The sequence below is a fragment of the Rhinoderma darwinii genome, chromosome 5 (assembly GCF_050947455.1).
Source record: "Rhinoderma darwinii isolate aRhiDar2 chromosome 5, aRhiDar2.hap1, whole genome shotgun sequence".
Taxonomy (NCBI): domain Eukaryota; kingdom Metazoa; phylum Chordata; class Amphibia; order Anura; family Rhinodermatidae; genus Rhinoderma; species Rhinoderma darwinii.
Window position 1 is genome coordinate 308,646,463 of NC_134691.1, and position 13,713 is coordinate 308,660,175.

The 13,713-nt window shown below is 41.0% G+C and overlaps 1 protein-coding gene across 2 annotated transcripts in view; it reads left to right on the top strand.

Annotated features, from left to right (window-relative positions):
- Positions 1-12,282, top strand: part of WDR37 (WD repeat domain 37) — a 141,210-nt gene extending 128,928 nt beyond the window's left edge. For both annotated transcript variants that reach the window (XM_075827430.1, XM_075827432.1), the window contains exons 14-15: positions 10,440-10,554; positions 12,119-12,282. In XM_075827430.1, the coding sequence (XP_075683545.1) occupies positions 10,440-10,554; positions 12,119-12,250 (247 nt within the window). In that variant the 3' untranslated portion in view covers positions 12,251-12,282. The remainder of the gene's footprint in view (positions 1-10,439; positions 10,555-12,118) is intronic.
- The last annotated feature ends 1,431 nt before the right edge of the window (positions 12,283-13,713 follow it).

The following is a 13,713-nucleotide window of genomic DNA, read 5'->3' on the forward strand; positions in this document are numbered from 1 at the left end:
CATGTGCGTCAGGGCTCTGTTCTGACGTTCCGTCTGAGCTTTCCGTCCGAACAGAACCCTGACTGAAACCAATTGAAACCATAGGTTTCCGTTTGCATCACCATTGATTTTCAATGGTGACGGATATGGTGAAAATGGTTTCCGTTTGTCTCCGTCGTGTCAGGGTTCCATCGTTTTGACGGAATAAATACCGTAGTCTACTACGGTATTGCTTCCGTCAAAACAACGGAACCCTGACACAACGGAGACAATCGGAAACCATTTGCTCCGGATCAGTCACCATTGAAATCGATAGTGATGCAAACGGAAACATTTGTTTCAGTCAGGGTTCCGTTCTCACGGAAAGCTCAGACGGAACTGCAGAACGGAGCCCTAACGCAGATGTGAGCAAAGCCTAATTACAATGTAGTAGCAAAGGATAATCTCGTCCAAAAGTTCAAAATTAGTGGTTAAAGCTATTATACCCTGCATTTAAATTACTTTTCTCCTATGCCTCTCTGTGTGTCAGACCCTAATCCCTAATAATGCCCTAACCAACCACTGTTCTCTTTTAACTTAGTCTTGTTTTTATACCTTATAACCACCTCATAGCTACTGGACTCCTCTCAAGCTGTCCCTGTCCTCTGGAACTTTTTCATGCCCTGTTAGATTAAGCCCTAGATTTACATTGTTTAAACAATATGCCAGAACCCCCCTCTTTAAGATTGTCTGTTCACGTTCACGTCCACCATAGTATACAGTTACAGTAGGCCTCCGCTCTCTTCTACAATAATTGTACTTATTCCTTCACCCACCCCCTTAGATTATAGTCTGTCTAGTTTATATAAATGTCTTATTCTTGTTGTGTCCCATCTATTTTATAATATACAGTGTAATATGTTAGCTAATTTAAAGTAGAACAATTTTGTGTTTAATGGCCTACCCTTCCACCAAAAATTTGCACCTGTAGCATTCCAATACTGGGCTCAAAAAATTTGTATCAAAATGTACAAATACCTTTATTTTATATTTGTTTTATCCCATGATGTAACTGTTCTAAGGCTCTATTGACATCTGCGTTGGAGCCTCTTTCGCAGATTCTATCCGATTTGACGGGATGAATAGTGTTGCATTCAGTGCTATTTTTACCGTCAAAACAACGGACACCATGGCGGTTCTGTCGGGCGCTGGGGTTATAAGTCATACGATGAATCTGGCGCTGTCTCATCTTTTATGTATATACACACAGAGCTTTTATTTAAAAAAAGAGGAAGGAAAGAAGGCTGGCACAGCCCTAATTCAGACACATTGTCGCCCCCTGCATAGAGATCCTTTCAGGCATGAAACTGGAGTCCGCTTTCAAATTGTTGCCCACGGGGAGCTCATCGACAGAAACCGTAGATTATTAATATGTATAAAAGATAGAAATTCGAGGCACTCACCGTTTGTGGCAATAAAACTTATTTATTGATAACGATCTCGGTCTGTTTGGTGTGGAATGAACCTACGACCGTTTCACGCTACACGCGCTTTGTCAAGGCCTTTGCGTCACTTCCTCTTTGCTCCTTATATATCTTGCTCTATATGAGCTTACATCATAACCTTTATAATAAAGGTAGCAAAAAGGTACACAATATCAAACAACAAATTGTACAATATAACAGGAATATACTGCGCACATCAAATATAAAAGAAGTTTAAACAATGTTTATATTAAGAAGGAACGAAGATCGTTACGGTCATTAAGAGCGAGCGGTCTACCGTGGCATTCATGCATATGTAAGCGATTTTGTAATATCTTTTGGTTTCAGTCCTATGAGTGACGTTATACGTTCTAGTATTCGCAACAATTGGGCACTGGTTGAGAACGATCCGTTGCTAGCGGTGGTTGCAAACACATGTCCAATTGTATCTTTCTGTAGATGTCAAAATCTGAGGGCTGTATTAGTTGAGGGCCATTTCACATCTAATACAGAAACAGGACGTTGGTTATCAACAGTAGCGCCGAAAGGCAATCATAGATGTGGTCAGTGTAAATTTTGTCATTTTCTTATATGTACCAGGTACCTTAAGATAGGGGGCTGTAAGTTCCACATAAATGAACGGATAACCTGCAAGACAGAATACATAGCATGTAATTTGTTGCCCATGTGAGAGATGTTATATAGGCAAACCTATCTGTCAAATGCAAAAAAGATTTGGCGAACATGTTCGCTCCCTAGAAACGGGAAAAGGATGTCCGAGACTTATGCAACTATCCTTATTAATATTTTTATGGTTTTTGTTTTAATTGTAATAGGGATCGTTGACTGTTTTTTTTTTTTTTTTTTTAAATGCTTGGGCAATGAGGTGAGATGGATAACCTCATCTAAGCAATCTGACTAAATTCCTCAGATTGTTTGAAGAACATATCGTCATGATTGTTAATTCTTCTTCTCAAGAATTGGGCATATGGGAGGGACCACATGATGTGCTTATGGTGATAACTATCAAACCTTAACAATGTGTTAGTTGCAGGTTTGTTTTCGATATCCCCTTGTCTGCAATTGGCCCTCATTTACACTTGGATTTCTTAGATGTGCATCTATCTCCTGACCCCCAAATTTCTATGTAGAATTCACGTTCTTATTGTTGCTGTTAAGATACTCAATGAACTGAAGAACTCATCCTGAGTACCAGACCACACTATGAATATATAGTCAATGTAACGCAAAAAAAATTGTAAGGGTTAAAGGATTAGATACATTATACATCATCACTTGTTCCAATTCAGCAAGAAAAAAGTTTGCAAAAGTTGGGGGCGGCTGGGGTCCCCATAGCCGTACCTCCTGTGATCACAAATTGTAGTGCCTCACAAATGTACGCAGAAAAATTGGGGTCTCTTTTAGTGTGCTGCAAATGACGCCTGACGGCCTGTACACCCGCATCCTGCGGGATGCACGTGTATAGGCTCTCTATGTCAATGCTAGCCAGCCTAAAGTGTCGTTGCCAACGAAGGTCCATTATGATGGATAGGAAACCCTTAGTGTCCTTTTAAATATGATGGTATATTCTTTTTTTTTTTTTTTTTTTTTTTTTTTTTTTTTATATTTACATTTTTTATTGAATTTTCCAACAATACAGAAGATATACGTCTGCACAGATAAGCAATACATTCCATGCTATATTATAAGTACTTTACAGACCATAAAAGGGGAGGGGGAACATGAAAGAGGAAATTGAACCGGGTAATAACCCAAGGGGGGGGGGGGAAGGAGGGATGTCATTGGTACATCAATAACAAGCATTACATTTCACTTACAAAGGTATAACTTTAACCTCTTACTTCACAATGAATCCTGTCACACAAATTTACGGAACTTTTTCCATGGATGCCATATCTTGAGAAATTTATCTCTCGAATGTGAGTTCCAATGAGATAGCTCCTCAAACCTATAGATCTGATCTACCCTCGCAATCCAATGATCTAAGGATGGAACTGTATCTGTTAGCCAGTGTAGGGGTATTAAAAGCCTAGCCGCCACTATCAGTAATTTGAATAAAGCAGTTGGGACTACCGGGACTGAAGAATCTGCAACAGAAAGTAACGCAATTTCCGGTGATACCGGGATTGTTCCCTTACACACAGAGTTACATATTGAGAAAATTTTCCCCCACCATTCTCTCAGCGGGGGACATTCCCACCACACATGATAAAAAGTGCCTCTGTCCCTCTTGCAGCGCCAGCACGTGTCTGGATGCGTGGAGCTATACATGCAGGTCTTATCAGGTGTCCTGTACCAACGGGATAGTATTTTATAACTGTTCTCCTGAATCTTAATGCATCTGGATGCTTTGTGTGGGGCGATCAATATTCGGGATATTTCGGCCTCAGAAAATTTCCTTCCCAGATCTCTTTCCCACAATCCTATATAGTATGGAGGTCTAGTTGCAAGAGGGACAGATATCCTTCTAAAAATCTGAGAAATACACTTCACCGGCGTGCGATTCTGGGAACATAATGTTTCAAACCAATTAGCTTCTCTATGAAACGAGGTGGACCTACAACATGTAAGAGTAACAGACTTTACATATGCAAGAAGTAAAAAATTCCCCTCATTAATCGATAATTTAGACAGCAGAGCAGAATGTGAAATTAGACAACCCTCATCATCTAATAGCTGAGCCAGCGGCATCTGAGAGCTGCTGACATGTAACGGAGCACTATCCCTCACTGCTTTTGTGGCTGCCCCTATAATATCTCTTACCTCTATCAGAGGAGATGGCAGCTGTATTCCACCTAAGCTAGCTAAAAACCCTTTCCAAACTGAAAGTGTTGCCCGTGTAAAGGGATTCGAGGGGCCGCAATCCGAAAGCATAGAGGGATCTATAAATACTAAAGTCCTGAGTGGTGACGGGGAGAGTGCGTTCTCCAACGGCACCCACAGTTTATGTCTCGGTGCTCGTACCCAATCAAGCACCCTAGCTAAATGTATTGCTCTATAATATTGTTCTGGGTCTGGGAAACCAATACCTCCTGTTCTTTTTTGCCGAGTCAGAATGACTCTCGCGATACGCGCCCTTTTCCCCTTCCAGATAAACTTAGCAAATAATCTGATTATACGAGAGAAATATAGCCGAGGAATAGCTACTGGCAATGTTTGCATCAGATAAGTAAGCTTAGGCAGGACATAGGACATAACAATGTTCTTTCTACCAAACCAAGACAGATAAGGCAAATCTAATCGTTGTAACATGTCTGGTAAAGAGGACAGGAGTGGTAAAAAGTTCAGGGAGAACAACTCGTCACAATTTGCGCACAACTTTATCCCTAGATAGGATATATGGGGTGACGACCAGTCAAAGTCCGAATTAGCCCTCAGTTTTTCTCTACACTCTGGCGACACCGCTATCCCCATCGCTTTTGATTTACTTGCGTTAATCAAGAAATTGGAAATGTACCCAAAGGAGTCCAATACTTCTTTTACTTTTGGGAGTGCAATAATAGGGTTCGTGACAATCAATAGCAGGTCATCTGCGTAAGCTGCTACTTTATGTTCCACCCCCCTTACCCACATACCCGCTATATCTGACTTTAAACGTATAGACTGCATCAAAGTCTCCATCACCATGACAAACAGCAGGGGGGAAAGAGGACACCCCTGCCGGGTGCCATTGCTAATTTCAAAAGGGGAGGACAGGGCCCCGTTTACAGTAATAACTGCCGAGGGGGATGCATACATTGAAAAAACCGCATTAATGAATGGTGTAGGGAGGTGGAATGCCCTCATAGTCTGTCTCATAAAATTCCAACTAACCCTATCAAAGGCCTTCTCCGCATCCGTGCTGAGAAGGACTGTTGGAACCCTATTTTTTTGTGCGTGATGTAATAAGTGTAGTACTCTCGTAGAGTTGTCCTTTCCCTCTCTTTGCATTACAAATCCGACCTGATCTGGTGAAATAATGTCTGGGAGGATCAGTTTTAAACGAGATGCCAGCATCTTTGCTATCAGCTTCAGATCTGTATTCAAAAGTGAGATAGGTCTGAAGTTAGCACAGATCGTATGGTCCTTCCCCTTTTTGGGTATGAGGGAGATATATGCCCTTGACATATCTACAGATAGAGGTACTCCTTCAGTGGTAAGATTTGCAATGCGTAGTAAGCGAGGGAGGAGAATCTCTCCGAAGGATCTATAATATTCTATAGATAAACCATCTGGCCCCGGGCACTTCCCCGCTGGGGACTGCTTTACTGCTGTCTCCAGTTCAGCCAAAGTAAATGGTTCTGCTAACACTTCCCCCTGCGTCTCGGAGATGACCGGAAGAGAGAGAGAGTCTAAAAAAGAGGATATGAGCCCAGGTCTCTCTGCCAGACACTCCGAGGGTAGTGATTTCTCCAAATTATAAAGATTATGATAAAAGTCTCTAAACAAAGAAGCTATTTTAGGAGCTGAGTAAGTCAAACTGCCATCAGGTGACTTTAACATATGGACATGATTGTTAACCTGCCGCTGTTTGACCCTTTTGGATATGAATTTAGAGGCTTTGTTGCCATGAGCGTAAAAATTTTGTCGGGACCTCTCAAAATATTTAGCCGACGAAGCGTTAAGTAAGTTTTTAAGCTGGGATCTAAGGTCGTTTAGTTCAGTCAAATGTCGGCTAGCCAGGGACTGCTTATGGATTTTTTCCAATTTCTGAATCTGGGACAGAAGTACCTCAACCTCTCTATCTCTTTCCTTTTTTATATGAGAACATATGCTGATCAGGTGCCCTCTAACAACAGCTTTGTGAGCGTCCCAAACCACCTGGGGGGAAGAGTCTGGTAAAGCATTTAGTCTAAAATACTCTTCCAACTTTTGTTTGACATTCTCCTTTACATCTCCTCGCCCTAATACCGAGTCATTAATCCTCCACCTTGGCGATCTGCTTTGTGTGTTAGCTATCTGTAATGACAGAAAAACCGGTGCGTGATCTGAATGCACTCTGGAACCTATACTTATGTTACTACAATGTTGAAGATTAGTTTTGTGCAGAAAAAAGTGGTCTAATCTTTGATAGGAATTATGCACATGGGAATAAAAGGAGTAATCCACCTCCGTGGGATGAAAACATCGCCATGCATCAACCAGGCCACGGTCCTCCAAATAAGTTTTTACCCTCTTCAGAGCTCTGTATGATAAAGCCGATTTTTTAACGGATGAATCCATTAAAGGATCCATAACCAGGTTGATGTCCCCTCCTATAATAGTCATACCCTCTGCCACGGAGTCTACTACCAGTAGCACCTTACTCAACCACAATACCTGTCCAACATTAGGAGCATATAGATTTACAAACGTGACAAATTGAGTGCCTATCTTACCTTTCAATATAATAAATCTGCCCTCTGGATCCAGAGTGGTAGATAAACAGACAAATGGTAAATTTTTTCCAAAACCCACACTCACCCCTCTGGAGGCCCCATTATTGCTACCACAATGAAACCATACTGGAAAGTGAGAAAAGGAAAGATTTGGATAATGATCCTTCTTAAAATGTGTTTCTTGCAACATAAGGACATCACATTTTGCTTTCTTCATAAAAGAAAAAATTTGGCATCGCTTTGAGGGGGAGTTGCAGCCCTTCACATTATAAGATACCATCTTCAGAGTAGCCATATTACATAGCAGAGGTATATTACGTTATCACATCCCCAAATCAGACAGGCAAGTACCCAACATATAAACTTTCTGCTACCATATGAAGGCGAGCCAAGAGATACAACCCACATTCTCCATAGTACCACGGGACCACAGATAAGGCACACATGTGGGACGAAAAGTACCAACGACAGGGCAGGGAGGGGAAGAGCAAACATAAATAACATAGATAACAAAAATAACAAAGATGGGGGACAGTACCCCACAACTGAGAACAAGAACAATAACGGTTCACACAGAACCTTCCACCGGGGGGAATCTGGTAAGTTAACCATATATCGTCACAATCAGCTCATCTAGCCATAGCAGTCCACGCCATGGTCGAAATAAAGAATAAATTGGGATAAAGCATGTTATCCCGCCGTTATTCAAGGCAGTTCCTCTCTTTCCCCTGCTAATCTACGCGAGCCCAAACGTCCCGATTTCTTCTTGCTACGTTGACGTTTAGGAGCTGGGACATCTTCCCATGGTGTCAAGTGGGCTGTAGCAGGGAGAGACGTCAAATCCAAGACCGGATCCCAGTCTTCTATATCCAGTGGTTCTATATCCAAGTGCGCATATACGGACTCCAGATCTGTCACGGGTGAGACCAGCATACGACGACCTTCATAGAAGAATGATAATCCAAACGGGAATGTCCAGCGATACATGACATTCTTATTCCTTAAATGATCAGTAAGCGGCTTCAGAAGACGACGTTTTTGAAGGGTACTAGATGCCAAATCTTGATATATAGAGATAGCAGAACCTTGTAAAGTAAGGGCATCCGTGTTTCTTGCTTTAGTCAGCACAGCGTCCTTATCCGTGTAGTTCAAAAATCTGCATATTACGTCCCTCGGGGGGTCTGAGGCATTTGGTTTAGGGCGCAAAGCTCTGTGGGCCCTCTCCAAAACAATGTCCGCATGTGTATTAGGGCCAATCAGCGAGCGGCAAAGTCCCTTTATAGTTTCCATAAGAGCATCCGCAGTGATGGATTCTGGCACCCCTCTAAAACGCAGATTGTTCCTGCGGTTCCTATTTTCCTGGTCTTCTAGGGCCCGGAATACTGAATTAAAGTGCTTTTGACACGAGGAGAAGCATTGCGTGACTGCTGTGTTAAAATCAAGCATTGCCGCCTGAGTAGCTTCCAGCTTCTCTACCCTTTGCCCCACTTGCCTCATATCTTGCTTAATGTCTGCCAAATCTCTAACCAAAGGCTCCAAAGCCTTATTAAGTACCTTTGTGAAGAAGTCTCTAGTGAGTGGCAAGTCTGTCGAAGTGCTGCCTGCATCGCTGCTATCATCTGCTGCTCCTGCAACATCTTCCCGGGAGCGAGAGGAGGACGGCGCCATCTTGGCCACATGTCCGCCTGCACCCACCGGCCCCCTTTTCACAAACTTCTCCATATTTCCTTGAGCCCCGAGTGTTCTGGGGGGATCCTGGTCGTCTCTGGACTTACTGCCGCCGATCTTGACCATGGCTGGCTGCAACACGCTAACTTATGCGATAAATGAGCTGTCGGTAGTTACAGAGCTCAGCAGCACACGTCCATTCAGGTCCGCCGATAGCTCCGCCCCCCATGATGGTATATTCTTCAATAAAGGACGTAAGAACCAATCCAAGTAGCCGGAAAGAGGCACAGTAACCGAGCCTATTCCTGCCGCTATAGGGCGTCCTGGTGAACAACTGCAACTAACTCATTTTTAAGGTTTGATAATTATCATCTTAAACACATCATGCGGTCCCATATGCCCAATTATTGAGATCAAGAAGAATTCACAATCATGACCATATGTTCTTCAAACAATCTGAGGAACTTAGTCAAAGATTGCTTAGACGAGGTTATCCATCTCACCTCATTGCTAAAGCATTTGAAAGAGTAAAAAAAAAGTCAACGATCCCTATTACAATCAAAACGAAAACATAAAAATATTAATAAGGATAGTATTTGTATTATCTTTTGGTTTCAGTCATATGAGTGACGTTATACGTTCTAGTATTCGCAACAATTGCCACCTGGTTGGGAACTATAGGTTGCCACCAGATGTCCAATTGTATCTTTCCGTAGATGTCAAAATCTGAGGGATGTATTAGTTGAGGGCCGTTTCACATCGAATACAGAAACAGGACGTTGGTTATCAACAGTAGTGCCGAAAGGCAATCATAGATGTGGTCAGTGTAAATGTAGTAATTTTCTTATACGTCCCAGGTGCATTAAGATAGGTGCCTATACGTTCCACATAAATGAACGGATAATCTGCAAGACGCAATACGTAGTCTATGTAATTTATTGCCTATGTGAGATATTATATAGGCAAATCTATCCATCCAATGCAAAAAAGATTTGGCGAACATGTTCGCTCCCTAGAAACGGGAAAAGGATGTCCGAGACTTATGCAACATATGCATCAATGCCACGGTAATGATTACCAAGGCATGCGTTTTGCAGGTATTCAGATTAAATCAGTCCTGTCAGGGGGAGATAGACACCAAACTTTATTGCGAAAAGAGGCAGAGATTATTTTAAAACCAGAGGCACTAGGACCGCCCGCTCTTAATGACCGTAACGATCTTCGGTCCTTCTTAATATAAACATTGTTTAAACTTCTTTTGTATTTGATGTGCGCAGTATATTCCTGTTATATTGTACAATTTGTTGTTTGATATTGTGTACCTTTTTGCTACCTTTATTATAAAGGTTATAATGTAAGCTCATATAGAGCAAGATCTATAAGGAGCAAAGAGGAAGTGACGCAAGGGCCTTGACAAAGCGCGTATAGTGCGAAACGACCGTAGGTTCATTCCACTCCAAACAGACCGAGATCATTATCAATAAATACGTTTTATTGCCACAAACGGTGAGTGCCTCGAATTTCTATTTCTCATACATAGAGCTTTAATGCTCGCCTATCGTTGGAGGCCTGCATAGCTAAAGGGAGGTAAGATTAGTAAGTGCAGTCTGACACACACATTTTTTTCATGCATACACATTGCTGTCATAGAGAAATGCATGTATTATAAAAATGTGCATAAAATCTCTTCTTTTGGACCCTACGCTAAACAAAAAACAACACTTTTTTTTGCCTTTAATTGCAGTAATGTGGTGTAGATTGCTTAGATCTCAACTAAGATGATCTCTGTTTAATACAAATTTCCATCACTGACTGGTTTCTGTATGTTATGGTTTTTTGTTGTGTTTTTTTTTTTAACTTTGTTACCCTTTTCCTTCCACGTTACGGTGCCACCATTCAGAAGCAGCTGTGATCTGTGTGCCTAACATTCTTAGTTTTGTTTCTTTCTCAGGATTAGTGTGTCCGTCGGCCAGAGGATCATTGCCCTTCCACATGACAATCGGCAGGTTCGGTTATTTGACATGAATGGAGTAAGATTAGCTCGTCTTCCTCGCAGCAATAGACAGGTGAGAGGGGCTTACCTAATGGGCTGTTCACTGTAGTTATTACAAAATGCTTATTTTATGTTTTTTTTATCTTATTTTATCATAAATAAAAGGACAACAAAAACACAATGACACTTGTACTACCCCCACTCTCCCCCGATAGGATAGTAAAACCAAAAACGATACTGTCCATTTTCTATAAAAAGTTTTTACTTGAATATCCGATACGGGTTTTATCGTTCTCAACGATTATATTTCTTGATGTACTCTTAAAACATAAGCATTTTCTCAAAATGTTAGGTATTTTCTAAGGGACCTGGACTTCACATGTTCTAAGATCACAAGTATTGAAGTCTGAATAATTCACCGTCTCATATTAGGGACTGCATTAGGCAGCCAGTACCGTGCTATAAACAAGGCTCTAAGTATTGCCAAAAACTCCAATGTTGTTATAACCACTAGGTCACTGGGGAAGCCTGGATATAAAGTTCAAATTTTGGTTTTATTTTGACCTTAAAACACTTCAAAACCCAATGTTGTTTTATTGCGATTCTCAGAAAAATGGCATTAAAACACTATTACGTATTTAACAACGCTCTACTTTCTTCATGCGGTTCTAATCTGCAGTTTTCCTCTACACAAAATAACCTGAATAGATCCGCTTACCCTTATGATGGACCAGCAATAAAAACTTTCAGTTGTCCATATAAAAGATCTAGTCACATTGGCTACGTGGCTCCTTGGATTCGTCCTGCCCCATACTAGAGATACCATTGATCCTGTCTTCTGATGTTGGCGTGTTAAAATGACTCTGTAATGAAATAATTCTGATTAGTCTTTGCTCCAAGTCAGTAAAACTCTTGAAAAACTGCCAAGAATTTACTGTTGGCAAATGGTGGTGATAATCAGGAGCGGTCTTCATCTTACGACGGTTTCCTTTAGTTGTATTTGGTCTGGTGAGATTCTTTCTCTAACACACTAAAGCTGGTGAGGCAGTACGGTCAGTGGAGACAACAGGTAGCCGACTGCCTCGCCTCCCTTATTCTCATCCCAGCCCTAACACCAAAGCCCCTTTCTCAATACTATGTTGGACCACCTTTTGCCCATTCCCATACGTTGCAATGTCTGACTTTGTACTGTACGTTGAGAGGCTAAGATGTGACTTTGTCTGAGAATTAGTTTTTGTGCTACCTGACTCCGTTTGCCCGTTCAAGTCTAACAACCCCTACGCTCAACACAATCATCCAGTATCCATTGTATTTCATCTCTGCTTTTTTGCCTTCTGCTCCACTTTCTGAAAACTTTAAAAAGTGCTGCTTAACATAAATTAACAAGTGCAGCTGACATCAGAGCTTCACCCTCTTTCCCTTTTCACCCTTTGGTATGCAATATCGGCACCGCAACCACTATGAATAAAAAAATGTCCTGCTCCTGAAATATGGCCACTACATAGTCACCGGTTTTATAATTAAGTTTAACGATTATTAGGGCTGTGTAACGTCCTCACAAATCTTCATGTTACTGCTTCACACATTTACATTATACATTATGACTGCATATTGATCCTGCCTGTTTGACGTTTCAGGGCCACCGTAGAATGGTCTGCTGCTCTGTTTGGAGTGAAGATCACCCGATGTGCAATCTCTTCACTTGCGGCTTTGATCGCCAGGCTATAGGATGGAACATAAACATCCCTGCATTGCTGCAAGAGAAATAAACCTAAGAAGAAATAAATATGTATATGTATTGGTTGAATTTTGCATTTTTACCATGGACGTTTTCCATCAGCGCAGGCATTTACCAGCCTGCCGTCATTGTGAGATCCCAAAAATAAGTGCTTTGTAAACGTGTTCTCATTCCCTCATCGTGCATAATGCATCTGGGGAAAACTAGACAAGGGAGAGTTGTTTTCCCCGAGTTTTAATGATTAAAATATTTATTTTGGGATCCCATCGCTGAAAAGCGTGATCTTTATTTTTCACCCAGGGCACATTATAGTGCTTAGTACTTGTCACTATCAAATGTAGATTTGCAGTAGGGCATTACATTACTGTGATATAAATGTGAATCTCATGTAATTGTTGTGAAGGATGTAATAGTCTGCTGCATTTATACATAGGCTTATCTGCCTCTTGTAAAAAATAGACCTAAAAGTAAATTAAAAGCTGTTACAGAAATAAACTATGAAATGGAGTGTATATGCCACTCATGACGTAGTTAAGCATTATATAATGAATGCATCATAAAGCATTTGCTGGTTCTGGTATTATTTTTCTCCTTTTTTGAGTCAGGCTTTAGCGTTTTTAGCTTTTGGTTTTTTAATATGTGTATTTTTTTTTATTCCTTGTACTTTAAATGCTGTATGTTAAAAAAAAAAAAAAAAAAAAACAAGCAAAAAGAGTTGTTGAGCCAGAATTGTTGGTGCGGTGAGTTTGTAGTTCTATAAAATTAGAGCCACCAGAGGTTCACTTTTGACCATATTTTATTTTGCATCTAGATATAGTTAAAATGTTTGTCCAGAATAAAAAAAAAAGGGTCTGCCTTTTATCCCCAGAAAAAGCACCACTCTTGTCCCCATGAATGTGGATAAGCTGCAATACCAGATAGAGCCAAAGAGAGGTGCTGTTTCTGGGGAAAAAGGCAGACTGTTTCCAATCCTGGACAACTCCTTTAACAACATGAGTAACTTTGCAAATACTGTGCTTTACTTATATTCTACTTTTCTTGAACTACAGCATGTATTATACCCCAGAACTGCATGCATAAGGCTGCTGGTTACGGCAGCTGTTCGTCAACGTTATGTCAAGTAACACACTCCTTTATGAGATAGTTAATAGTATTTTTCATCAGATTACTGTGCCGTGCCTCTTGTAAAGACTATATATCCCATAAAACAATTCAGCAGGTAATGGGCTAAACAGAAACTGAACCGGAAGGGGTTTCTGGATTATGTGAGATCAGTAGCTTCCAGAATTTGGTTGCATGGGTGAGATTGGACAATAAAGCAATTCATTTGCATATGTACTTTAATATTTTATGTAAATTGTCTAGATGTAAACTGAAACAAAAATGGTTTATAAAGGTGAGCCTATTTTACAGTTAAAAATATATTTTCCGGGAGTCTGTTCTTGTGGTTGGGTGCTCTAGGACTTCTACTTCCACCTTAACCAAAGCGGCACA